The sequence below is a fragment of the Alosa pseudoharengus genome, unplaced genomic scaffold (assembly GCF_046254945.1).
Source record: "Alosa pseudoharengus isolate Yale_2024_CS ecotype anadromous, Long Island Sound unplaced genomic scaffold, YU_APseudo_1.1 YU_APseudo_1.1_scf_23, whole genome shotgun sequence".
Taxonomy (NCBI): domain Eukaryota; kingdom Metazoa; phylum Chordata; class Actinopteri; order Clupeiformes; family Clupeidae; genus Alosa; species Alosa pseudoharengus.
The window spans coordinates 7,297,888-7,325,041 of NW_027468685.1; the positions used below are offsets into that span (position 1 = coordinate 7,297,888).

At 42.3% G+C, this 27,154-nt stretch overlaps 2 protein-coding genes across 5 annotated transcripts in view; one reads left to right on the forward strand and one right to left on the reverse strand.

The window, feature by feature from the left end:
• Window positions 1–518: 518 nt before the first annotated feature.
• LOC143140073 (uncharacterized) lies at window positions 519–4,137 on the reverse strand. 3 transcript variants are annotated; one of them, XM_076300898.1, is made up of 7 exons: window positions 4,048–4,137; window positions 2,976–3,311; window positions 2,578–2,877; window positions 2,061–2,159; window positions 1,770–1,817; window positions 1,605–1,645; window positions 519–1,364 (listed from the first exon to the last, which is right to left on the reverse strand). In XM_076300898.1, the coding sequence occupies exons 1-7, from the start codon at window positions 4,049–4,051 to the stop codon at window positions 1,260–1,262; spliced, it is 933 nt and encodes a 310-aa protein (XP_076157013.1). In that variant the 5' UTR covers window positions 4,052–4,137; the 3' UTR covers window positions 519–1,259. The 3 variants fall into 3 exon arrangements, with proteins under 3 accessions (XP_076157013.1, XP_076157012.1, XP_076157014.1); XM_076300897.1 differs by lacking the exon at window positions 4,048–4,137 and adding an exon at window positions 3,520–3,781; XM_076300899.1 differs by lacking the exon at window positions 4,048–4,137 and adding an exon at window positions 3,447–3,517.
• A 2,285-nt stretch (window positions 4,138–6,422) lies between these two features.
• Window positions 6,423–27,154, forward strand: part of sema4ab (sema domain, immunoglobulin domain (Ig), transmembrane domain (TM) and short cytoplasmic domain, (semaphorin) 4Ab) — a 39,261-nt gene continuing 18,529 nt past the window's right edge. The window contains exons 1-2 of one of the 2 annotated variants that reach the window (XM_076301192.1): window positions 6,423–6,698; window positions 16,771–17,058. In XM_076301192.1, coding sequence (XP_076157307.1) covers window positions 16,962–17,058 — 97 coding nt within the window. In that variant the 5' untranslated portion in view covers window positions 6,423–6,698; window positions 16,771–16,961. Of the gene's footprint in view, window positions 6,699–6,724; window positions 7,113–16,770; window positions 17,059–27,154 lie in introns of those variants that run through there. The other variant, XM_076301193.1, reaches the window with a different exon arrangement.

Here is a 27,154-nt window from a genome sequence, read left to right on the forward strand (position 1 = left end):
CAGTTTTTCTCAGTCGCTTTGGTGCTTTTCTCACATCACTATTAACATTTGCACAACAGAGTGCATTTCTCAAAACAATTAGTGCAAACTGCAAAACCTAGTGGATGACCTGCAAAAGCACGTCACTTGCTCAAAATGGATAGTCCATTCCTCAAAAGCAAGTATTTATGTCAATGAAACTGTCAGTGTCATCAAAATGAGAAGTCTTGACACCATCGTTTATGAACAAGATAAATGGCTTTGTCATGTTTTCATTATGACAGTTCTCTCAGTGTTTTTCAATGCAAAAAATGTCAGAACTCGGTGACACTACCTGAACATGCTCAAGACAGCATTATACAGTACTGTACAGTACAGCCATTTGAAAACTACAGTAAAGTTACACATTAGGGGAGTAAGTGAGTACAAGACACTGAATACGTACATTTTTACTGTATGTTCTTTGCAATTCTACAGCATTGTGACAGAATTTGATAACTAGTACAACAATTTTATATGTAATGACTCAAGCAATGAAATGAAGACTATTAGCTTTATTGGGCACGACTATTCAGCATCCGTAAGTATAGTTCATTTTGACTGACATGACATAAGCAAATGATAATGTTAAAAAACAGCAGAGAATTGAATGAAAGCAACTGATACATGTCCAAAAGCATTTGCAATTTGTTCAGAGGAAGGAGAAATTGCTACTATGATGTGCACAAATGACTAAATGTTGTGGAGGTTGAACTAATAGTTATGAGAATTTTCATTCTGATCTAAAAAAAGCACCAAAGCGACTGAGAAAAACTGTAATGTAAAGAGGGGGACCTATGTCTGGCTGATGACAGTAATCAGTGTGTGTGTGTGTGTGTGTGTGTGTGTGTGTGTGTGTGTGTGTGTGTGTCAGTGTGTGTGTGTGTGTGTGTGTGTGTGTGTGTGTGTGTGTGTGTGTGTGTGTGTGTGTTTGTGTGCTTTTGGGGAATAACGTAACATGGACCATATTTTCCCTGCAAACTATTCACATTATCTTTCAACAGGCATGCCTTTCGGCAATAAGTCGGTGTATGGACTCTTCATGTTTTCATGTTTATGAAAAGGTCTGTAGGAACAGTATAGGTCAACTTTTATTGTCATTGTGCAAAGTACAAAGCCATACAATGCAATACACACAAAATGCAAATATGCATAATATTTAATATGCAATACATTATATTTGAAAGTATGAACAATTAACCAAATGAAGGAACTGACACTGTGCAGATGAATATGTGCATCTAATCTAAACAGATAACTTCCGCTCCGTTTTCTGCCACAAAATCCCTTTGAAGTCCAGCACTTGTTGGCGGCTGGATATTGTTCAGACTGGAATACTGCACTTCCTGAGAATTAGTTCACAACACATCAAAAGCATTAGTTGTCATTTGAGTTTGAGCTGGGATGGATCTATGCACACAATTGCTTATTTTTTCAGGGGTGCTGAGATCAAATTTAGGGGTGCTTAAGAAATAGCCTAAGATCGCCTAGTGCATTTTGAAGAAGAAAAAAAAAAAAAATTATGTTTAACATCAAAAGGCCATTACAATTTACTATTCATTTTCTGATGTTTCTACTTGACTTACATTGCAAGATGGTCCTTTAAGAGTACCTGTTCCATGTTTACCTGAGAAAATGCCAAGATTTACTCACACATATAGCTTTATTTACCTCCATTTCAAACAATTATCAACAACATAACAAACAAGAATTAGTTGTGAGGTCAAACATCTGTGTGCAAAAACACTTACTGAATTTATGTCTATGGTCGATTTTGTGAGTTTTCTTACTTTTTTGCCCTGTGAAATGAACATTAGTTTACATCTGTCACACAAACATGATTTAATCAGGATGTGAGATAGCTGTTAACGTGCATAATATGATGTTCCTATTCCTCAACAGATCCATGTTTATAATTGTATAATATGAAATAATCTATAATATTTGTATGCAATTGTAGGCCTACCAACACTAAATGTACGGTCACTTAGCAATAGGTAATAGGTCTAGGTTCATGGCAATCGCATACATTGGCCACTTACCATGATATATAACAACCAGAAGCCATCCTGCCACGATGAAAAGTGATGTAAAAGAGATTCCATACACAAGGACTAAGCACGCGTTGTTCGGAGCTGATCCTGTGTGCGTGCATTGTAGGCATAATAATTAGATAATTTCTGAAAATCTAACTGAAAATCTACTCTTTTCAGCAGTCTTTTTTATGCACGAAAAGTGCAATGCGCACCAGGCGCACAGGAATTGGATCTCTTGAAAGAGGACTGGGAACATATAGGCTAAAACAAATGAATAAGACAAGAAATGCAGTCTACGTGTAAAGCATGACAATAGGCCAAGTTACCTTAACAACCGGAATATTAAACATTAACCCTAAATATTAATGTATAGGTCTGACGCATATAATATCATATAGCCTACAAGAACATACCCAAAGTTAATAATAATACAATTTTGGTGAGTTCAGGGGCTCTCTGTGATGTATTGACATGCTAAAGCACTTAACCGTCAATTTAATTTTACATTATTTAGGCAACTCACCTGGCATATATTGAATGGTTTTTGAAATATTCTTTCCTCTTATTTCGACCACACACGTGCACTCTATCCCAGCTCCCCCTGTCCAGTCGGGGATCCAAGTCCGACTTTGAGTAAATTCTGCTGCTGAATGACTGTTGTTTGACCAAATAGATTCAGTGTGTCCATTATATTCACTTCCATCCACAATCCAAAAGACACGGACTTGTGATGGGACAACTCCTTTCGCCCAACAGATAAACGGGACACTTGAGGCGTTATTGTTCCGTGGCGAAAAAAGCTCCACAGAAGCGGTTAAAGTTCCTGCAACAGAGTTTGTCGTATTCATTTACACAGATATGTGCAAAGGCTGTGAATGGCCAGAGAGATGAGATTTTAACTTAACAACCCAAAGAGCTCACCTGTGAATGACACTCTTGATCCATTTCCATGAATTCTTATACTTGATGCTTTAACCCAACAATAGTACATGCCAGAATATTCCTGGCTCTGGCCTATAATTATTAAATCACATGATTTTGTCGTTTTGTTTTTGGCTTTCTCAAAGTTTTCATCTGATACGGGGTCTGCAACATTCAATTCCCCGGTCCTTGGGTGTACTTTAGCCCAAGTTATGGACTCGCAGGAGTTTTCAAATACAATGTTTGCGATGTGACATTTCAGTGTAATGGAGTTACCCACCATCTCCTCTACGATGTCAGGGGTCTGGTACACGTCCCAGCCTGAGCCATGAAGTGCTGTTAACAGGAGCAACAATGACATTTCAAAATAAAGCATAATTGAACAGGAAATTAAATCATTACATGATGTCTTAGGCTACCAATTTGTATATTTGAAACAGAACATTAACTAAGAAGTAGCCTAAGTCTTACAGTATCATATAGGCTTAGAATGTAGAGATAGCCTACACATGTAGGCTATAAAACGTTTCCGAACCAAACATACTCTTTATGGAACAACAAAGAAGAATCAGCCATAAGCACCAGTCCTCGGGGTTGTTGGTGCTCATCCTTCCAGCCTGCTTGTACGTCTAGGTGAGCTAAATGTGCCTTTTAAGGTGTAGGCCTATGGGTGTGTGCGTTGGAGTTCCGCCGTCACGTGAAAACTTAAAACATATATCTTTTGAATTCTAAATATATATTTATTATGAATATGTATCAACTCTAAATTGCCAAATTACCAGTACCAACATTCCCAACGTTTATAAGTAACCTGTAGTTTAAACACAAATTCGATTTTTAGTATTGGAATTTGTAAGGTCACACAATAGCCAAACTATTTCACAATGCTGTCAAATAGTCCAGCGGCCAGCACACATACCCAAGTAGTACGATGTTATTCTTTGTACCAAGTGTCTACCCTTTTGCACAACCTTCACTTGGTGCACCCTCAGTGCGTAATTCACTGCGTACTACAGTGAGCGAGAGGCCATTCTCTTTTTATATAATAAAATCTGCGTAGAAACCATCTTACCCATTCAATTGTTCTTTCACTCCTGCATGCTTGCAGTATGGCCAAGAATTAAATGGCCAAGAATGAAAATAAAAGATCGTATGTTTACTCTGAGGGTAGGGACTTTTCTAAAACGGGTACCCCGGCCATGTGTTTTGCACACCGAATTAGCACTGACTTCTGTAATGTGGATTCTGCATTCTCAGGCTCCCACCTTATACTGTAAAGACCTAGAATAGCCTAATACTGAATATTATGACACACAAGGTCTATCTATCTATCTATCTATCTATCTATCTATCTATCTATCTATCTATCTATCATTATTCCGTGCATTCCATGTATTATCAGCATGAATTGTGTTCAATTCATAATTGTGTGTTCAACTGAGAATACAATGAGCGCACATTTCATTCTGCTCTCTTAGATGAGTGTAACTGGACATTTTATGGTCAATATGTGATTGACCAAAATGTTTTCTATAGCTTATGGGAACACGAAATATACTAACTAGATTACCTGCAGGGATTCTTCGTTAATCCACTCAACTCATGATTTTGGATAAATTATAGTATTTTTAAGATATCATAAAATAAGTATAAAACAAGGCCAACTTTATTACAGTTTTTCTCAGGGGCGTTGGTGCATTTCTCGAATCATAATAAACATTTGCACAACAATTAGTACATTTAGTTATGCCAGCTAGTTCAAAACATTTGCATGTAATGACACAAGCGATGGAATAAGGCCAATGTGTGGCATGATGTAGGATTATTTTCAGCAGGGAACCACTATAGTGCATTAGCCATTAGCCAGACCAACACCATGACATAGCCATTGAAAAAATAAAAATATCAGATATTTATAAAAATAAAAAAAATTGCATGGATGTAGGCTACTAAACAAGCATTGCTATTTGTTCAAGATGGGGAGAAAATGCTTCAATTATGTGCACAAGTGGATGTTAATGGAGTTTGAACAAACAGTTTTGAGAATTTCCATTCTGATCTGAGAAATGTGCCAAAGCAACTGAGAAAAAAATGTACATGTAAGTACCGGGGTAGGCTACTTCTCATTACTCAAACCATGCAGAGCCAGCAGAGAGCGCCCTTTACTCATAAACCCGAAGCCACATTTTGCATAAAGACCTATACCTGCATAATGAAACATACACATTTCTCATTTTAGTTATGTTATTAGTTGTAGCCTTTATCGTCAGTTTGATAGGGCCTCGAAGTGTTGCATATTCTCAAAGTAAAACATGGGGCATAAACCTACTCCATTTGCATTTTTAGACTATTTCTACATCCTTGGGATTCACCAACTGCAGGATAACGAAGAATACTTTACTAACTCCGTCAAAAAGAACAAAATCCAAACATTATTTTCCCACTGCGTAGGCCTACTTCAGTGTTCAAAGAAGTTGCAGGCCTACGTACCTGTGGTAGTGCAATGCACTGTGTCGAGGTCGGAGGTAAGCTGAAAATCTTCTTTTCTGTCATTAGGGATATTACCTGGCACCCTCTCCGCACAGCTTTCATGACCTAGCTACCTAACAAGGCACAGCAGGAGATAGAAGAGGACCCGGGGTTTTTTCGAGTTGCATTTCTTGCTATTAGATAATTTATTGGAAGCCAGGTAAACGTTGAATTATCAAAAACTGCAGATAACTGTCATCTGTGCCTGCCTACTCGGCGTATATGTGGAGGTTGAGAAGAATGGAAATTAGGCTTGGCTAGCCACAGAATGTGATAAATGCCACCGATGCGTCACTCCGACATGAGTAGCCTAAAGTGTTAAGGCGTGGACGCAGTCGATTTATGTGAGGTACGCCCATCTGCCTTCGAAAGATAGGCTATGCCTATGGCGCCAAAGTCTAAATTTCTGAGATGAAGAAATTCCGAGACCAGCATTGTGGCTTTTTTTGCCCAGTAAATTCACTGCATTCCTAACTGAAGAGAACCACCCAAATCATAACCCATTACCTATCAACGAACAGGTAAGCCAGGTAAAAAAAAGCATTTCTATCTTCTTGTGAGAAAGCCATGACAGAAGCACATAGACTGGCAGGCTAATCTTTTTTTTTATAAAATAATTTAGGTGTTGTTTTTCTTAAACATAATGCGCACACTACCCAGCGGGTGACACTTATCTCGTTGACTTGGCTTATATTAAAAACTTGTTCAGTTGACCGTTTATGACTATTGTCTGCAACATTTTTGTCCATTTTTAAGGGACATTTTCACCTGCAATACTTAGAATATTGTTAGATTCCAAAGCGGTCGCTAGATGGCGACATCGCCATCTATTATTGTGTGCCCAGCATGCTCGTGCATACAATACAAAGCCTGATTGGCGAAGGATGTGGAGCTAGCGAGGTTGGCTCATCAGTAAAACGCGGGGGTGAGTGGAGTAGTATGTACTCGGCGAAAAGAAAGAGAATACGTGCGTCGTTCTTAAATTTAGGAAGTGTGTACACGCGCCCTAGAATCGAATTAGATTTTGCAAGGATTGATTCGCTTTTGCGCGTAATCCTTTTCTAAATCTCAACAAGCAAGACAAACCAACATACCTGTGGTGGTGACTGCGCGAGTGAGAGAGTGGTAGCTTACAACGGTGTTGTGTTTTTTTGTACAACCGCAAACGTAGGATACTCTAAGTTACGAGTTTAGGTAAGTCACCATTTTTGGAAACAACTTTAAATGCACAAGTATTACCACACACGTAAATCATATTGAAGTTATTATCAGAATTTCAGCGAAACTGCAACATGGACTGACAAAAGCGTGAGCAAAGTGTGACGAAGATAATAGAAGTAGTTGTTGGTTGGTTGTTCTTGTTGTTGGATATCTATTGGTGCGTTAGATTACTTTTACAGCAGTATTAGTTATTTCACCCCAAAACTTCATAATATTTCCCAAATATTTGCTTTCGGTACCGCAGTCTACGTTGCAAGAGTATGAGGAAAACGTTTGGGAAAACACGTGCCTGTTGCCCTATAGTTGGCCTGGAATGTTTTTGGAAGTGGAATGTGCTCAATGTTTTTCTTCTGAATCGGCTGGATGGGCTTGCACTTTAAATGTTATGTAAGTCGTCGATTTAACAATTTATGACAACATCATGTGTCATCACGTTATTTGTTATTTTTTGTAAGTTTATGTTTTTAAGACTGACGATGCAGGACACTTAATGATTTTACTAGTTTTACAAATGAAAAGCTTAGTGTAGTCTTAACAGTTGCGGTACAGTGTGAACAATGACATGTGACGAATATAGATATTATGTATCATTTCACGTTGTCCTATGTAGCTGATAACGTTTGTCTTTTGTTTTTGATGTTTCTTTATGGATTCATTTTGTTGCTTTGATGCTCACCCATAATCTGCCCAGACATACTTATCCTACTCAGTGTGATTACAGGACTGAATGACAAACTATAAAGTACAGGGAAAGCTACGCTAGAACTGAAGGAAAAAAAGAACTCCTCGAAAATTGGAAATAGACCGAGGCTCCGTGTGTCTGGGCCCACACGTGTTATTTTGTTATCGCCAGCAGAATGTGCTTGGCAGAAAACGAACACTCACTTCCCAAAGATGTGTTTTGGCTAACATCATAAACAGATCTGTCTGCAAGTCCTGTTTTTATATTGCCTGACTCACTGCATGAAAGTGAATGCCTATATCAATTTTGTGTTATACATCAGAATCAATGTGTGGAGGTAGGGGTATGGTTTTGCTTGTAGAAAAATCCCTTGTGACAATTACGAACATTGTGAAAAGGTTTCCTCTTCTGTTGTCTTAGAGTAATGAGTTGTTCTCAGTCTGCTGTCACAGGTTTCTTGGAAGTGAGCTGGTGTGTGGCAATTGGGTGGTTCTTGGATGCACATGAATGTCACTCTGCCATTGCTCGCTCGTATGCACACATGCACACACACACATCACTTCTGAATCTGACCATGCATGCAGTATGCTCCCTGTGAAACACACATACGGATGCACGCATGCATACACACACACACACACACACACACCCAAAGCCCAGAGCTGCTGTAGCTATGGCAACCCTACCGGGGTCTAGAGTAGGGATCAGGCCTTTTGCCGTTCACCAGTTATCCCCTCAGGACTCCCCCTCCTCTCTCCCCTCACTGTCACATCAACTCGCAAGGCAGGAGAACGACGTGAATGAACAGTCTCCAGAAGGGTCTTTCTTTCTCTCAAATCTCTCACTCTTTCAAACTCATTCACTTGCTCGCATTGAGTCGCAATTAGAACTAACGCATTTGCCAAGGCTGCAATTAATAGTGCAGCTTGTCCCACTCTTAACAGGAGCGTGGTGCTTCTTATGCATTAGGCATACTCACCAATCAGATGTGGCCCAACATAAAGTGAAATTTGGAATATTAAACTGAAAAATTGTAGGCCTATTGCAAATCAAATCACAATCTCAGTATCTGTCAGAAAAATTGCAGTTAGATATTTTCCTCAAATCGTGCAGCCTTAAGCATTGTTATGTTGGAAGTTCATATCTGGGTGTTAATTTTTTGCATGCTACTCTTTTCAGACAGACTTCCTTATCTCATAAACTTGAGGGTATCTGGTCTATTGATGTGTTTTATCGGCTGTTTGCTTTTAAAATAGTGGTGTCTGACCGCCTGAGCAAGCCTCGCTTTAGAGCTGTTCAGAACCTAGTGACTAAACGGCGTGGAGTGGTGGTGTGAAATGAAGAAGAATTTAGCAGCCTGGAGATCATTTTGCCTCCACCCTGTTAACTTAACCCTACAGCCCCCCCCCCACCACACACACACACACACACCCACACACACACCACTAGCACCGCCACCACCACCACCCCCTCCTTCCAGTCCCTCTCTTCCCCGATTCTCTCTCGTCCATCGTCTCACTTTCATTGGGGTTCACCTAGCACTACCCCTCCCTCCAGGCAGCACTTCATGAAGGGGGTTGAGTTGAGTTGAGGAGGGACTCCACCATTTTGGGTTCTGTGTTTTGGCAGCAGAGCTGAGTTGGATTACAGAGGCTTCTTATTGGCCTCTGAGGCCTCCTTTTGCTTTTAGCCCAGAATAGCCTCCTCAAGGTGCTTTTTTTTGGGTCTATTTTTGAAGATCATGTTTTTTTGTCTGTAACTTCAGTTCTTGCATTCTTAAGAAGGCCTCAGGTGGCTGTGGCTGCGAGTTTCAGATGACAGATCATTCTGTGTAATTGGTCAGTACAGCAGCACATCAAAGCCAGAAATACAGACCTGTTTTTCTTTAGCCTGCAGGGACAGTTCAATGTCTGTGGTTTCAGGTTAGGCAGCTTTGTCTCTGTTTCAGTGTTATTTTTGGTGCGTGCGTGTGCGTGCATGTCATCGCTGTTTGTTGCCATAGGATTTCTTCCGTATTAGGAACCGTTCCATCATAGTGTTGGCTGAAAATTATTCATAATGTCAATTATTGCATAATTAAGCTTATTCATAATGATCAATGCCTGACTGTAGGTCTCCCCACAAACACACTTGATCTTTAGGATGAAGATCTGGTCTGATAAAAATGAAAAGGTCGAGGATCCTCATTTAAACCTGAGAGGAGCTTGTCTTTGAGATGTTGATTTGGCTGTGCCAGCGCGGCAGTCTGCACTCCTGTTGGCTAATAATAGCCACCCCCAAATCAAGCCCGAGGCCTCCTGTCGAAGTCCAGTAATTATACAAGCGCCTTGTTTTTCTAACGGGCTGTTTTGGAGTCGGGAGTGTGGAGGCGCGTGCCTTGAGGAGGAGGTTACTTGTTGCTGTCACTTGCACAGATTAGATATCTGCCCCAGTGTTAGGGTATGTCAGTGTGTGGGAGGGTGACTTAAATGGGCTCCACACACACGCACACACACACACACACACACACACAGATTCATCTGCCAAGGCTCTCAAGATAAGCACACATGTCTGTACAAAGAGGCACAACATATTGTACACTTGATAGGGTAATGCATTATGGGAAGTGGATAGGGTTGGGTGTTGTTGAAATCGATTCTATTCTGTTTCAAGCTTATCGATTATATAGTTATTTTTGTCTTAAAATAGATTATAAACTTCTTTACTAGTCTTTGTTTGTAATAATAAAGGGGCTATTGTGTTTAGGGATTGATGGGCACAACCAAATAAAAAAAGTAAAAAAAAAATATTAAACATATTTTTCTGACCAGTTATGGTTTTTGCGCATTGGTCCCGGTGTCGGTTCTTTGTTTTGGATTCTACAATTTCGGTTCCTGGTAGTGGAAGAAAAGGGATTTGAAATATTGTCAGGCTTTGTGAAGTGGGCTGGTTTGCGTTCCTGTGAATGTTGTGCCATGGGGCTTTGAGAAAGCTGGGAATTGCAGAGCATGTGGTTTGCCACAAGGTCCCTGTTTACCACTGTAATTAAGCTAATCGTAAACAAAATGATCAGTGATTCATAGTTGGGCTAGGGCAGATCTCATCTCAGATTAAAAACGCTGAACACCAGTGAGAGCCAGTTTTTGCTGTGTGTCGTTGTTTTTTTCCAAACTTATACTTCCAATAGTCTGTAATCTGATTGGTATCTTTTCACATGCTATTCATTCGGCTACATATTGGATTACATTTGAAGAGATGTAAAGATGTCTATTTTTGTCAGTGTTTTGCATGACTTTTGGTGTTGTGGTTTGAAGACATAGCTCATGGTCTTGTGTCTGTGGGCATGTTCGTATGCAGGCTGTGAAGTAAGGTGTATACAGTGTCTCGTTCTTCTCAGAAAGAGCACAGAGTGTCATCATGTTACACACACACACACACACACAGTCACTCACTCACTGCCTCAGGAATTTTCTAGAATTGCAGTGGTGGTGCCATTCTTACCACAGCCCACATCATAGACTTGCGATATTAGTGATTTCAGTCGTGGGCAGCTAGCTGCAGTGTGCTGCTCTGCTGACCCTTCCTGTTCCCCTGGCCTCTTGCTCCTTCCCCTTTTCACTTCTCCGCCTTCAGTTCCCCGTCAGCGTCCCTCTATCTCTTTGTTCTATACTCCCTCTCGTTTCGTTGTCTTGATTCTGCTTTGTAGCTAAACTCCATCAGGCAGCTGGCTGTATGGGACAGCTGTACTTAAAGGTTGTATCAGCGATTTCAGGCCCAAAAAAGGCCCAAACATAAACGATCACATTCATCCATTCTTTCCTAACGATCTGCTAGCTGCCCGCCCCATAAGCAGGCCGTCAAAAAAACTTGTCTCTGTAAGCAGCCTAGGCTCTGAGATCTGTACACAAAAACAATTGCTACCAACAAGGGTTGGCAACCCACTCAAAGGCAAAATAAAGTGTTTCAACCAATAACCGACGAGATGCGCGTTTAGGAGAGTATTTGCACGGGAGGTAGGGGGAGGGAGTAGCGAGCTATCTCTGTTTTGTTTGAACATCAACAGAAGTGACGTATCGCTGATACAACCTTTAAGGGCGACCCTTTTCACCAGTTTGCTAGAGGCTTGTCTTTCACACAGCCTCAAGTTTTATTGTTTTTTTTTTGGGGGGGGGGGGGTTTCGGGCGTTTGTCTGTATCTTAATGTTATTTTATATGCTGCTTTCTTTAATGTTGTTTTTATGTCCCTCTAGCCCAAGCCACTGTGAGCCTCTAACTCAATACAATGTCATTATATGATGGGACAATAATAATGTATTTTTTTCTGAATCCTTAAAAGATTCAACCTTAGAGATTGGACTCGGGTGAAATTGTGCAGCTCCATAGCTGGGCTCTCCATTTGGTGCCTCTTCTGCTGGTTTCCTAATAGGTTCAGCCTCAGTGGTCAGTTGAAGTCCCATTGGGAAAATGAAACGGACGGCATATATATAGCCAAGGTGTTCCCCGTAGTCGTATTTCATGGCCAAACTGGGTGGGGCACTCCGAGCTATGCAGGTGGAGTTGCCTCGGTAGTTAAGGTTGGACTTGTATGGGTAATGCTAGCCCCCTGTGGGCACTTACGTAACACTATCACAAGTCACGACTTTGTGGAGAAACCGGTTGCGTTGCAGATAACCACCTTGATCGCGTCTGATGATCCCTTTACACATCCTGGGCCATCTGATAAAAGGCCCCTCACGCGCTACTCTCTGCTCTCTGTGAGGTGGTCTGCGTACCGAAAGAATGTGGCCTTGTGCAGGCCTCACCCCAGCAATGGAGCGTCATCACTCCACTATCTGCAGAATTACACAGACCAGAGAAAGGAGAGAGGGAGGGAGGAAAGAAAGAAAGAAAGAAAGAAAGAGAAATAAAGGATGGATGGAAAGTTGGGGTGTTGGATGCTGGATGGATAGCTGGATGGCAGAACACGGTGGTGTTTGCAGGCAGAAAGAAAGGCTATCTCTGTGGAAGAGAGCGCTTACTGGCGAGAGAGAGAGAGAGAGAGAGAGAGAGAGAGAGAGAGAGAGAGAGAGAGAGAGAGAGAGAGAGAGAGAGAGAAGAGAGGGAGTGAATTGGAATGAGAGGATGAACCAAGGTGATTTGTGGTGATTTGACACTAATGACACACTTGCATTCGGTGTGCCTGTGTGTATGCTTGTCTTTGTGACATTGTGTGTGTGTGTGTGTGTGTGTGTGTGTGTGTGCGCGTGCGCGCATGCGTGCATGCGTGAGCATGTGGATTGGCACATGGGTGATTCTCATGGTCACTGGATTTGGGTGTGGTTTGCTTTTCTCACACTGACAGAAATCCTGTATGTCAGAAAAAATTCCAAAACCCCTGGGGCTGTGTGTGTGTGTGTGTGTGTGTGTGTGTGTGTGTGTGTGTGTGTGTGTGTGTGTGGATGGATGGGCCTGGGTAAGTGGCTCCACGTAATCTACCCCCCCCAGCCAGCCACAGTATGGCAGTTGCCGGATATATTTACACTCGGAGCTGGAAAAGGCTGGCCTCCCATGGCTAAACCCATTATGGCGACTGAAGTCCAGTGCAGGGGAGCGCCAGCAAGGGCAGTCTGCTGGTTAGCCTCTCTGATCCCTTGGGCTGGGTGTTGTGAACCTGGAGTCGTGGGCCTCTCCTCTGCCCAGCCAGATTAAAATAGACTGATATGCCAAAGGTGTCTCATCCCTCTCTCGGAGTGGAAGCTTTGATTGGGATTACTGTGGTTCAATAGCTCATAGGCTCCCAGACCTTTGCAGTTGACTGCAAGATCACAATGGGGGGCCTTTTTGGAAATTTGGAACTTACTCTGACGAAGTTACTGGTCCGATGAAGGTCTGACTGACCGAAATGTCAGTTTCATTATAAACCGGCCCTATATGTGAAGTAAGCAGTGTTGTTGCGCTTTTCATTTAATTTCATTTTTTTTACTTTGAGGATAATGAACTTGCAGATGCTGATTGAAAAATTAGTATTGTGCCTTGTGACCAGAAAAGAAGTAGTGGATCAGGGGATTTGGTGGCTTATTTTCTGTTCTTTTGGAGTAATTTCTAGTGTGACACACTACTGTTCTTGCAAAATCGGCTGAACATGAAGCAATTCAGAAATTCTCTGAAGTTCTCAGGCATTTCTAGGAACCATGTCACTCAGAGTCTGTATTAGTTTTCCCCTTTGACCACTGATATTGAAGACTCCCAGATAGTGTGGAGAGTTATCACAGGTATCACAAATGATGCAACAAGTGACATTGACTTTTCGTGTTGATTTTTGGAGCTCTTGAAACAGTCCTGGCCACTTAAATCATAGTCATAAAAGGTATCAGTCACCCTGACCCTCTGACTCACTGTCAGGTGTCGGTCTTATACTGTGTGATCTACAGCATTGTGATTCCCAAAGATGACACAGAACTCTCTCACATGGTTTTCATCACCGATGGTTAGGTTAGATGTGGCTGTGGCAGTGCTTGTGGTCATGGTTACTAGCTGTAGAGCTGACGGGTATCGAGCTGTCAAGCTTCTTTCATCAACGCAAGCAATCTCTCTTGTCACTGATGGTTCCTTAATGGTCTCTGTTTATAATATTCTACATCATCATCATCATCATCATCATCATCATCATCTTATTATTGCCAGACTCAAGGTCCATTCAGAAGACACAGACATGACATATGGCATACATCTAAAAGACATATACAGAAAAGTGTCATTTCTACAAAAGACACTTATACCAGTGTTTCCATAGTGATGATTGATATCGTATGGCACTAAGGATTTGCCAGCAGCTTGATCATATATCTTGTTTCAGTTCAGCATCATTGGTTTGTATCTTTATCTGTACACATTATTTACACCACACCATTAGGTTCAATACAGATTTGTACTGAATGTACCAAATGCAGTAATCAACAGTAGGCTTTCTTATGTGGTGCAGACAATTCAAATTTGAGTTACCACAGAAACATATGAAGTGGGGGACCGTATGTCAGTTCAGTTAATTAAAACCAAAACAAATTCGAAATACTATTCCTGCTTATGTGTTGAGTGTCAGCAATATTGTCAGTACTTACAGGCTTAATGTATCGGAAATTACAGTAAATGAACCAAGGTACACCTAGGTAACCTAGGTAACACCAAGGTACACCTACCAAATCGTGATTTTTGTGTACCTTTACCTATACACACTGACGAAGGCCATCAGGCCGAAACGTTTGGTCGTTAACCCCTGTTGCTAAATGGATTAAAAGCAAGAAAGAAAAGATTTTTGGAGTGTGACCATTCTGTTATTTTCTGTGTACCTTTACACCCTAATAAGTTTTTTCAGTTCCACGTCTTTGGTTTGTGTCTATATGTGTGCCGCCTTATAGTAAAGGCTGTATATAATCAGTGGATGTATTTGGCTGAGGGCTGTGTTTGTAGCTGAAGCTGCTTAATCAATGGAATTAATGGCTGGATGTATCCCAGGTCGTCGTTAACCCTTTCCTGCCTATGCACTCTGAGACTCTGGAGTGGCCACTCCCCGTTGGCCTGCAGCTGGGTAAAGGCCGACATATCTGTGTTAATCCTGACGCCTGCAGTATCACGCCGTAATCCTGTTATGTGTATGGCAGCGATGGGGTGGACTCTGGGTTTGGCAGTGGCAAGTCATCTTTTAACCTGTTGAGGAGTACGGTCACAAATATGTGATTAGAATGTTTGCGAACCGAGAGTTCCACATTATGATGTTACAATTACCCTCAGAGATTTTCCCCATAGACTGTATAAGGAACACTGAAACTATAGATTGTTTGCGTAGAATTCTAGAAGGAACCAGGAAAATGATTCACTCCTCAACAGGTTAAGGAAAGCCGAGTCGAACTGGAGTCTGTTGCAGATGAGGCGCATTCTTGGATCCACCCCCAGATCTGGGTCATCTCTGTTCCACAGCACGCCGTTATCTGGGAGCGATTTCCTGTGTCCTAAACGGCAGGGTCAGTGTTCGTACAGGGTTTCGTTTTCTTTTAGGTTTCAGTCTTGGTATGCTGTGAAAATGGGAAATGCAGGGTATTGATTGGAAATCTTCTAGCGGTGTGGATTCAAAGGCACATGGCTCGTCAGAATCTCATGATTGTGATGACTTTGTTTCCGTTTTCTCTGCCCATTCGTTGGGGTTGGAAATGTTGGCATGCACTGATTACATCATGTTAATATGTAATATGGGAATGCCCATATTAAACACACAATTCTCTTTTATTGGAGCAGACACTGAAAGTTAACTAAAGTTCTGCGGTTTCTCTGCTCTTCAGAAGTCATCATGAATCACGTATTGGTGTTGGTCTTGAAATAATGGCAGTGTTGTTGCTTGCTTGTATCATCAACTTTAATCGATATCATCAATGGCTCTTTGTTAAAATGGTGAATTGATGCTGAATTGACAAAGTTCATTACAAGGATGTAGCCTTTGGCCTATAACCACACTTCTAAAGGACTAAAGGGGGGAGGGGGGCGGTCATTTGGCTTGACCTTTGTCCACTCTCTCTTCCTCCACCATTAGTTTCGAGCCTCTCCTAACCAAACCATTTAGCATTGTTGTCGTCACATGAGGCCATGGCAGGCCACAGAAGAAGTGTGGTTTTTCACTTGACTTGAGGGGTCCACATGACTCATTTCCACACAACGAGTAGTAGATGAGACGAATGAGGAAGGATGCCTCCTCAGTGCCCTGCCCAAGACCAGGAGAAGTGAATCATAGCATGCGGCACAGCCTCTGCCTCAGCACACCCGCCGTGAATCCCATCCTCTGCCTCAGCACACCCGCCGTGAATCCCATCCTCTGCCTCTCTGATCCCCTCTGGGACTCATGCACTTGGTCTTGTTTAATTCAAGGAGATCTACTAGTTATCCTGTTGCAGTATAACCAGCATAATTATGTGAATAATAGGCATGTGAAAACATGTCAGAGGTTAACTAACTAGGATCTCTCCTACTCTTACTCATTCTCTCCCCTCTCTCTCTTACTCATTCTCTTCCTCTCTCTCTCTCTCTCTCTCTCTCTCTCTCTCTCTCTCTCTCTCTCTCTCTCTCTCTCTCTCTCTCTCTCACTCATTCTCTTCCTCTCTCTCTCGCTCTCTCTCTCTCTCTCTTACTCTCTCTCTCTCTCTATCATACTCATTCTCTCCCTCTCTCTCTCGCTCCCTCTCTCTCTCTCTCTTACTCATTCTCTCCCTCTCTCTCACTCATTCTCTTCCTCTCTCTCTCCCTCTCTCTCTCTCTTACTCATTCTCTCCCTCTCCCTCTCTCTCTCTCTCCACCCACTCACAACTGAAGTGGGAGGGTGCGTCTCTGCCGTCTCATCATCACCCTCTCTTGTTTTGACAGATGCAATGACTGCAGCCTGCAGTGAACCCAGGACGTGCCGCGGGCGTCTCCACACCGACACCGAGGACCAACACTCCACGCGTCTGCGCTAGGCTAGCGCTCTCCGCCAGGCTCGTCTGCCCTCTCGCCCGCTTCTCTGCGCTGCCATCTGCCCTCCGTTTGCCACCTGCCTCTGCCCCCCTCTGGCCAGGATGGCCCGGTCAGCCTCCCTTTGGGCTGTCCTCACACTGCTGATTGTGCTCGGGTGGCATCAGGCCAATGCCATCCCAAGGGTGTCCTTCCCACTTGGTGAGTCCAAGCTAAACCTCTTGTTTGTGTGTTTGTGGGTGTGTGTGTGTATGCAGTGTCCAACATGAGATTTGTTAAGGCCCCTTGTGTATGTGTGTATATGTTTGTGTGTGTTTGTGTGTGTGTGTGTGTATATATATATATATATATATATATATATATATATATCTCCTCATATCCTCACAAACTTAGCTTCAACTTGTTAGAATCACAGGTAGGCTGATTCTTGTAGCTGTGTAAGATTGTGGAATTTTGCCAAATCCATGCAGACGCTACAGATGTGGCCTGACAGTTTTGACCCAGGTCCAAAATGGTAGACTACACACTAGGCTCCAGAAATCAGTGCAGTCAATCAATTCTTTAGGCAAATTGGACTTATCCTCTCTGTTCTTCCTCAAAGCTTGCTGACATTCTCTGCTAATGGTGATCATGAACTAGCCGTAAAAACACATCCTAGCTCTTCTTTTAGTTGTTTCACCAGTCACGTTTCGAGCCTCACACTCTTCATCAGACTTATCATGAACTAGCCCCCATGTTTATACATTTAATGACATTTTTGGCATGTTTGCGTATTAAAGTAACACAATGTAGGAATTCCCTTTTTCATCCATGTTCAACCTACTGGGTACCCATGTTAGGCTGTTTACTGGGTACCCATGTTAGGCTGTTTACTGGGTACCAATGTTAGGCTGTTTACTGGGTACCCATGTTAGGCTGTTTACTGGGTACCCATGTTAGGCTGTTTACTGGGTACCCATGTTAGGCTATACCCATGTTGTTCAATACTGACGTAAGGGGTCATTCTCCTACTCGCGTCAGCAACGTGACGCGGTGCAATGCCAGGTGATCTGGGCATGCGTCTGCAGGAGACTCCATTCTCCTTATTGTAAGTCAGTGGGGCATCAAAATGAGTTTGAAGTAGTGTCACAATACCAAAATGATGACTTTGATACAATACCTGCCATAAATATCTCAATACTGAAACGATACTACGGTGAAATCCATTACATTCAATCATTTGTGTAGTGTGCAGGTCAATTCTGGGTTTATTTATAGTCAGTAAAATAGTAGTTTGTGTGTGAGTTTGTGTCTGCAAAGCAAAATACAGTTTATAAATGAGTTAGCCTATGTAGTTAATACTCAAATATTTCACCAAAAGCCAAAAAAGTACACTTCTCCTTCAATCATTCTTTTTTTGTTTTTGAGTGTTGTTTTTTGTACACAATTGGACAATCGCATTGTCAATATATCAGGGGCCTGTACTACGAAGGGAGCTTAACCTACCCAGATGTAACCCAGGGTTACTTTGTTAAACCAGGGTTGACAAAGCCTGGTTATCTTAAGTGGTGTTAATCGGTACTACGACGCTGATTATGAAGTTGAGTTGTTGAGCCGGGGTTAACCTGTGCGCGTTCACATAAAAGGGGCGGGTTGCGGGTTTTACTTCAAATGTTTAAAAATGTCTGAAATGCTTCCAAATGTAAAACTATGTTCAGTAATTACAATAACAATGCTAAAATAAAGATTGATGATGTTTTTATGTGTAAAATACAAAGTTTATAGATTTGTCACAAAATAGCCATAGGGAATGAATGTGCCAACCAACCCCAAAATCAGTGTGCCAACCTGCCCCGCCCACATTAGGTCAAACTTTTTTGCACAAATGCTGTTAGCCTGCTAATATCAGTCACCTCAGGTTTTCAAACTTCATTTTAAGATATAGATGAGTCCCCTAGCAATGAATTATAATGAATATTTTGTATATATCCCTAACTATTACCCTTCTAGGATGTATTTAGTGGGAGGTGCATATTCTAAGTTTTGACACTACAAAATAAAAATGTTGTTCTCACCTAAAGGGTTAATGACCTGGAGACCAGTTACATACGTGAGTTTACTCTACTCAATAAGGCCGTCAGTTTAGTGTTGGAATTTTGTTGCAGCTCCCTCTAGTAGCCTGGATATTAACAGTGTTTCAACCTGCCCCTGTTCCAACCAGCCCCGGTCTCCCCTACAGGCCCCAGGTGGCTGAAGGAAATCCGTTACCCTTGGCGATGGTCCACTGTAGCTGCTCTCAGACATAGGTGTAAGTCTGCATGTTATGCGGATATCAAGCAGTTGGGTCGTATATCTGAACAACATAACCGGACATGTGGAACTCCGAACTTACACTACTCCCCTCCTAGTATTTCGAACGGACATTAGAGCATCAGAGACATCAGAGTGATTCAAAGAACATGCAGAGATTCTGTTCATATGCGTGTTCAACCAAGTTCAACCTGTTCAACCACGCAGAGATTCTGTTCATGTGTGTCGGGTGTCGTTCACACATAATGTCTGATTCATATCTGGGTCGGACATCCATTTGACAATGATCCGCATATAGTGCGGAGGACATGTCTGAAAACAGCTAATGACTGCTAACAGGGAAGGAAATGGTGGCATCTCGAGCCTTGTTGAGTGTAAAATATGTAGGAGACCACACAAGAGTTGGTTCCTTTTTTTTCCCTCACTGGGGATTCAGCTCAACGTGAAGGCCTCACTGCCTGACCACAGGGAACCAAAACAGACAAGATCAGAATTTCTACACTGACAATGGCGACAAGACAGTCTGTCTACATTCCACCCATGTATTGGTTCCAGTTAATTGGCTAACCTTTGTTTTATGCACTTGTAACACCTTTAATCCATCTGTGCTGTTTTTGTGTACATGTGCCACGGTTGGGAGATTGCAATGGCTGTGGTTTTTCAGACATGGGTCTTCCGCTGGAAGGAAGTATGATTGAATGACTGAACTCACCTGGTAGCCGTGTCTGCATTTCCTGTGGATGAAAAGTTTTTTTTTTTTTTTTTGCACCAGTTGCACTGGTGTATTATCTATGATGCATGTCCTCGGTTGTGACACAGCCTACATCACTGTTGTGTGGGCTAGCTTTAAGAAGCACAAGATGTCCTCCTCTCTCGTGGATCATGTAGTGTCTGAGCCAGGGAAAGTTCAGTGGAGCAAGTAGGCTTTGTTGTGTCCTGTCCGACGGTACATCGCAAGACCCCTTTGAACTGCCTCCAATAATACCTTTAACCCCCGACGCTAACGATGCACTAACAAGCTGTAACTGACGTCAGGAATAAGAGGTAGAGAGTCGGAAGCATCGCAACAGTTTGAACAATTTAAATTATTGGTACAAAATGGTGGCTGTTAGGACAGTAAGCAGGCTCAAATTCAAAGTAACGGAATTTGATTGGGTATGTTTTAAATGTTCTGGCATACTTTCTGGAGAATTGTATCCACCCTGCATGCTATACAGGAATTATAATGAGGTAGCGCTAGAGGATTCTCAGTCCATGAAAGTCCAATTTTGTTATACATTTGCTATAATTTGCTCTTTGTCCACTTAAATTGCACAGGAGGAACTTTAGTTTGCCAAATGAATGGCAGATTAAGAGAATGGATGTGTGTCTTTTTTTTTTTTTTTTTAAAGGATGTGAAACAAGCTATACCTCCTTCCGCTGTCTGATGGACAAGAGTAGTTACTATGATAAAGTGCTTCAGGAAGTTCTTTCTTCAGTTCCTCTCTTAACAACATATCTCCTTGTTCTCCGTATGCCCTCTGATGAAGGCCCATTATGAATGTGTTTTTTGGCACTTAAAGTTGTACTAAGAAGCCTAATTCTTTTAAAAGACGTGAACTTTTCCAAGATTATCTGGCTTTACAGGCTTTGAGAAAATCACCCTGGGGCAGTGATTTCATCTGCGCCAGTAATGGTTGGTCTTTGTCTATGATGACCTCAGTTTCCACTGTGTATTTGTAAGGGTTCATTTATTTAGTTGTGTCTTACAGTTGTGTCTTAACCGTTTACCAAGCACCTTGCACATTTTTATTTATTTATTTAAATCATTGCCGAACTGATGGGAACCAACCATTATCAACTTCTAAGCCCGCAACACAAGACGGTAATCATAAGGGAAGTGAAACAAAACAACCTGGGCATCATTTAAAATATATTTTGTTCATTCTAAGCTTATAAAAGTATCTAAGGCATCATTGTATGTTATTCTATGGTATTCTATGTAACCTCCGAACACATTTTAGGCAGATGCGTTTCCTTTGCTTTAAGCCCTATTAGAGGTCTAATTCTTTGAAAAAAAATTGAAAAACTCTTTTCCAAAATGCTACATCCTCCATTTTTATGCATTTTCATAAATCATTTTTTTTTATTTTGTTTTCCAAGTAATTTGAAAGTGGTACTGCAATTGGGTTATTGTTATTTGATCTATCGTTATTCAGTCAAAACAACACAGCAGCACTTTTACTGATATTACCTGAAATACAACTAAATAACATGACTTATTCATGTTTCAGAAAATGGATTTATAGCGTTTTGGAAAATAACCCTTCAATTGCTATTTTCCAATGTGATCTGGACTCGAGTGCACGTTCGTTTGTTTGCATGTGTGAGAACCTGTGTCATGAAGAAGTGCACAGGAAGACGAAAGCAGGTCAAAGAGAAGCAGGAGGAGGAAGTGGGTAAGTGGTGGGTCTCAGACCAAGATCGCTGGCTAATCGCTGACCTGGGCCACCCCCCCCCCCCCCAGACCACTGCTGGCCTTGCCTTGTTGCGGTTAGCGAAGAATGGAGGCCTTGTTCTTTTTAGTAGGGCACTGTGTTTAATTTGAAGCTTCTCATAAGCAAGAGCTCCGAGGAGGGTAAACGAGGTTAGTGGGCTTTGAAAACAAAGCAAAACCAACAACAACAACAACAACAAAACACACACACACACACACACACACATAATCAGTCCTCTGAGTTGTTTCAGCTTAAATCACCCCACTTTTCCTCAAGATTTCCAGGGTGGGTTTCCACAATCAAGCCAGCCTCCTGCATCGCGGCTTTACTAAGAGCTAAGAGCATTCCCCTGGCACCACACACGCTGAACATGTCGGACCACACTAGAGGCCAACACTGGTCTGTGCAGGGATCAACGCGGTGTTTGCAGGGGTGAGTTGGCAGGCGGGCAGGCAGGCAGGCACCCCCACTCCCCAGTGCCCTGTTTTGGGGTTAAAGGGCTTAGTTATCGATAGTGTTCTCAGTTCACACACACACACACACACACACACACTTGATGTGCAGAGTCTAGAGTTGCTCTTCAGGGACAGCCGTGGCTCCCGCCTCCTCAGCGGAGTGCTGATGTCATGGGTGTGGATCCAGAATTGGACGTCATCGAGCTGTTTGGAGCAATGCTCCTCTCTCGATGCCAAGTTCTTGACAATTTCTTAGCGGCTGTTTATGTGACAGTAGAACAGTGACTGAACGGATTTTGATACCATTTGCCTGGCAGCAAACACACAAAATCAAACAGTATTAAATGGAAACGCATCTAGTGCCTGGTTATGTGCTTTGAGAGCTCAGTCAGAGACCAGGAAGCTGACGTGATTTGTTGATTTAATTAGCGTTCCTGTAACTCCAGAGTTGTATTGAGCGCGGATGTTTCAGAAGACTCTATTTTGATGTGCAGAAAGGAGTAGAAGCAACTGCTCATAGGCCTTGCACAGATACTTGTTTGAAATGTTTAGCAGGTTTGGGGAAATGCACCCTAAGTGCATATTTCACTTCCTGCAACTTCAGTCCCATGAGGCCCTGTAAAAACCACAGGACCGGAGGCTCGATGGTCGGCGCCTGTTTGGTGTGGGAAGTGGTTGTCCGCTATGGTCACTTCTCAGCATAACACCTTTAAAAGATAAATACAGCCATATGTTGACATGCTAGACGGTTTTAACCAGTGCTTTTCTTCTCCTTTTTCGCCCCTTTCGCACTTTTGAACACAACGTTGTTCTGTAAGCCATGCATGCTGAAGTTGCACTTTGCCAGCTCCTCACAAGAAGAGCTTTGAGCCGCCTGTGTTCAGTGTTGGTGCCACCTGCTCGTTGTATGTATGCAGGCCGTGAGGCCAAGGAGGAGTGAGCGCGAGCATAGCGAGCGATGCGTGGAAGGAACACCTGGTAATGCTACCGTTTGGCTCATCCCTTCCCAGAGGGAAAACAGCTGGTCAGGGTTGAGTCATGGCTGGGGATTAGGTCTCACCGGGGCTCCAGGCTGCTCAGACACAGCCCTGAGACTAGGCCAAGGGGGGGGGGTTGGACGCTGACAGGTAGAGGGAGGGATTCCTCCTAATTCCCCCAGGCGATAGCAGCTCATGGGAAAGGGAAGCCATCAATCCCCTCTTACCAAAAACTCACACGTGGTAGCCTGCTTGTTTCGTAACAGTCTGCTGTTCGCTCGTGCACACTAGGCTCGCTCTGTCTCTCTCTCTCTCTTTCTGTCTCTCTCTCTCTCTCTCACCAGAGCACTTTGAGTTCTTTTGAACTTTTCCCATCGGTCTGTGTCTATATCGACCTAAGCAGTCTTTGCATGCCCCCCCCCCCCACCCATTTGCCTGAGGCCAAGTTATTACACAACAAAGTCAACAACAAAGTGGGCTTGGGTGTCCAGGTCACCTCTCCAAACGGCAGCTCTCCGTTAGAGTCTCCACCATTCTGTCTAGCGCTAATGCACCGTGTGCTCTGAGTAAAACTTTGCTCTGGGTAAAAAGAGAAGAGGCGTGTTCTGGGCCTCTGTTTGTTCACTGGTACCCGCACCCCTGTGGCCTTTCGAGTGTGTACACATGCACACACCCCTGCATACACACCAAAGCTGTCTGACACCACGCACACAGCCGTGTCTACATCTGTGCATGCTATGTGTCTATTTGTGAACATATGCGTGCATGTGCGTTTAGACCCATTGCACGCACACAAGTAGGTATGTTTCAGCAGTTTCAGTATGGGGGACTATAAACGGTCTCTATAACAGTCAAGTCAAATCAGACAGAATTCAAGAAAATGGTTGCTGCACAGTCTCATATTTTGCTACATAATTGTGTAGGTCCCAAAACTAAGACCTGAAAAATATTTACATTTACACATACATATTCCAAAATTACGTACGTGGACAGTAAATTAACTTCTATATAAAATCATATTTTTTAAAAATTCAAAATGATTTTCAGTTTTAGGCTCATATAGAGTAATAAAATCAATATTAAAAAAATCTAGACAATTTCTTTCATAATGTGTGCATGAAAGGGTTAAAGGTAGTATTCCTAGCCTGGTCATACTTTGTTGGATGGAATACCAACATGTTTTCAGTATGACTTGAACATTACAAGTTTGAACTACATACTACATGTTTGAACTACATACTACATGTTTGAACTACATACTACATGTTTTGTTTCCACATGGCATCAATCACTATTTTGTCTGCAAATACAATGCTTTATTGATATTAAGGGCACAACATGTTCATAGTATTTAAATGGCATTTACGGTAGGTAGTAGATGAATGACGTATATGTGGGAATAGTTCAATGGATGGTCATTCAGGGTGTTTTCACACTTGGTCCCTTTCAGGCTTCTAAACGAACTCCGCATTCAATGACTTGTACATTTGTGAACACGCCAACCGAACTCAGACCCAGACTTACCATTGCCAAAAGAGAAGTCATGTCGTTTATTATATATATATATATATATATATATATATATATATATATATATATATATATATATATATAACAATATTATCATTATAGGCCTATAGACATATGCAATTTGGCTACAGCCAAACAAGCATGTTCTAACGTTAACATTAGGCTAAATATCTTTTCATCGAAGCTATTGGTAAATAACAATGTAGAAATCATTTGGATTACATTGCTGACTATTTTCAAGTCAAGTCGGCTTTATTGTCAATTTCTTTACATGCACTGGTCATACAAAGAATTGAAATTTCGTTTCTTACTTTCCCATGCAGACATAGACATACTTTAAATACAGACATAGACATAGCCATAGACAAAAAATTTTTTAAAAAATTAAAAAAATTCATGATCTGCTAGCTAGGCTTATCTAGGCCTTATCTCTCTGTCGAGTGTCGAACTCTTCTTGCATGTGGAAAACATGCAATAAGACTGTGCAGCACTTTTCACTTCATTTTGGACGTGAACTAAACAGTAACCAGGTGAGGCAAGCCTACCTACCACTGAATTAGAAAGTGTGATTTGCTGGCGTGTTGACTGACAGTTCAGGAGGTTGTTATATTTTATAATATATTTTCAGAATGAATTCAGATCAGAAGTCATTCTGAAATATTTTATAATACATATATTTCAGAAAAGAGATGTATTTATGAAACAAAATCACCACACCAATTATGAGTTATGATAATTATTTTAACCTGATAATGAATGATGATGGAAATGAGCAACTACATAGCCTATAATCCAAAGCAGTAGCCTAAGGTCTAATGGCTCGTTCCAGGCAACCCGTAACCCGTGTTTTCACAACCTTCTACCCGTGAAAGTGCCCTGTAACGGCAGTCAAACCTGTAACATACTACCCGTGAACTCGTACCAGATCACTGTACTCCCAGTTACCGTTTTTAACGTCACACACATATAAACAACAGCCGCAGAAGGGTTTGTTGTGACTTCTCATGACTTTGCCTGGAGCGCTAAGTCGTGAGTCATGACTTGAAGTCGTAACTTACGGGCTAAAAATTGTGTCTGGAACGCAGCATGACACCCCCAGAGAAGGTATAGTGTGAACAGGAAGGAAACTTAGGCCCCATCAAAGCTGAAGTGCACCAGAAAGAGACCCAGGCCCTCTTATATTACATTTGTACACAAATATACATCTATAGGGCAATCATATAGAGGTTTTTATATGCCCCCCGAATTCCCTTGTTCCTTAAATGAACAGATACATCGACAGACTCACCCTCTCCCTCTCCCTCTTCCTCACACACACACACACACACACACACACACACACACACACACACACACACACACACACAGCTTACCTCCAATACCAGGCACCCTAACACCATTCGCCTGAAATGTCTTCATGGAGGCTTGTGAGTTTGTTGGCTCCGCCGGGCTGCCCTCACAAGCTCTGACTGGTGTCATTAACCCAGCAGCAGCAGCAGGGCCTGTCATGGCCCATATCATATCGTCTGTGATGATAGGCTAGCCATTGGCATGATATACAGTGCTCATTTGTGTTTGCGTTTTCACTGTAGTTTTACAGTCATTTGTGAAATAAAATACAAATTAATTTGTTTACCCTAGTTAATTGGAATGCTTTACTGTTTCACTTTACCGTGTTTACTTTTCTGGCTTTCAAGACGGTATGCTATTGTTGTTTATTGTGGCAATACGATGGGACTGTTTAGCACTGTTTTCGCATTGTGATTCATATTGTAAATTCAAAAAATACCGTGAAGTAGTTTTATGTCTTATGTATAAATCGCCCATCATAGGGCTGTCGTCTCTGTCCTGGCCCATTCTGGAGGGTAGAGGTGCAAATGAACTAACGTTAACAAACAATTATCCACACACTGATAATTGGCCTCTATGGAATGGCAGTTTCTACACAGCTAGTCGTAAGTGGAGTCGTGTGTGTGTGTGTGTGTGTGTGTGTGTGTGTGTGTGTGCGCGCCAGTTCCTAGAACAGCTGTGAGTGCTCTCTGTGTTATCATGTGTGTACAAATTCTGGATAGCAGCAGTGGTCAGTGCCTAATGGCGTGTTGACTCGTGGACAGAGAAACTGCATCAATCTTGTGTGTGTGTCTGCGTATCTGTGTACATGCTTGCAGAGGTGGGAGGAAGCAACCTTGACCTGAGCATGGACACTGAACTGGTGGTTTTGGCTGACCCTCCAAACTAATAATCTAAGCATGCAGAGTAGGAGTGATCCATGGCCCTCTGTCCTCATACACACACACACACACACACACACTTCACTCCCTACTGCTGTGATGTAGAGTTTGTTGATGTACTACAGTACACCGCCCCTGCAACCAGTACATCAGGTGCTTTGTCATGTGCAACTCCTGGGACACAGGATGTTTGGATATGCAAGTCAGTGCGTAGCGTAGCGCCAGAGCGCTAGTGTTAGCGTTTAGCCTAAAGGCGCCCCTATCTCGCGCCCCTCACATTGTGCACTGGACCTGCACAGACTGAGTCACGCACGGAGATAAGCAGGCCGATCTGCACC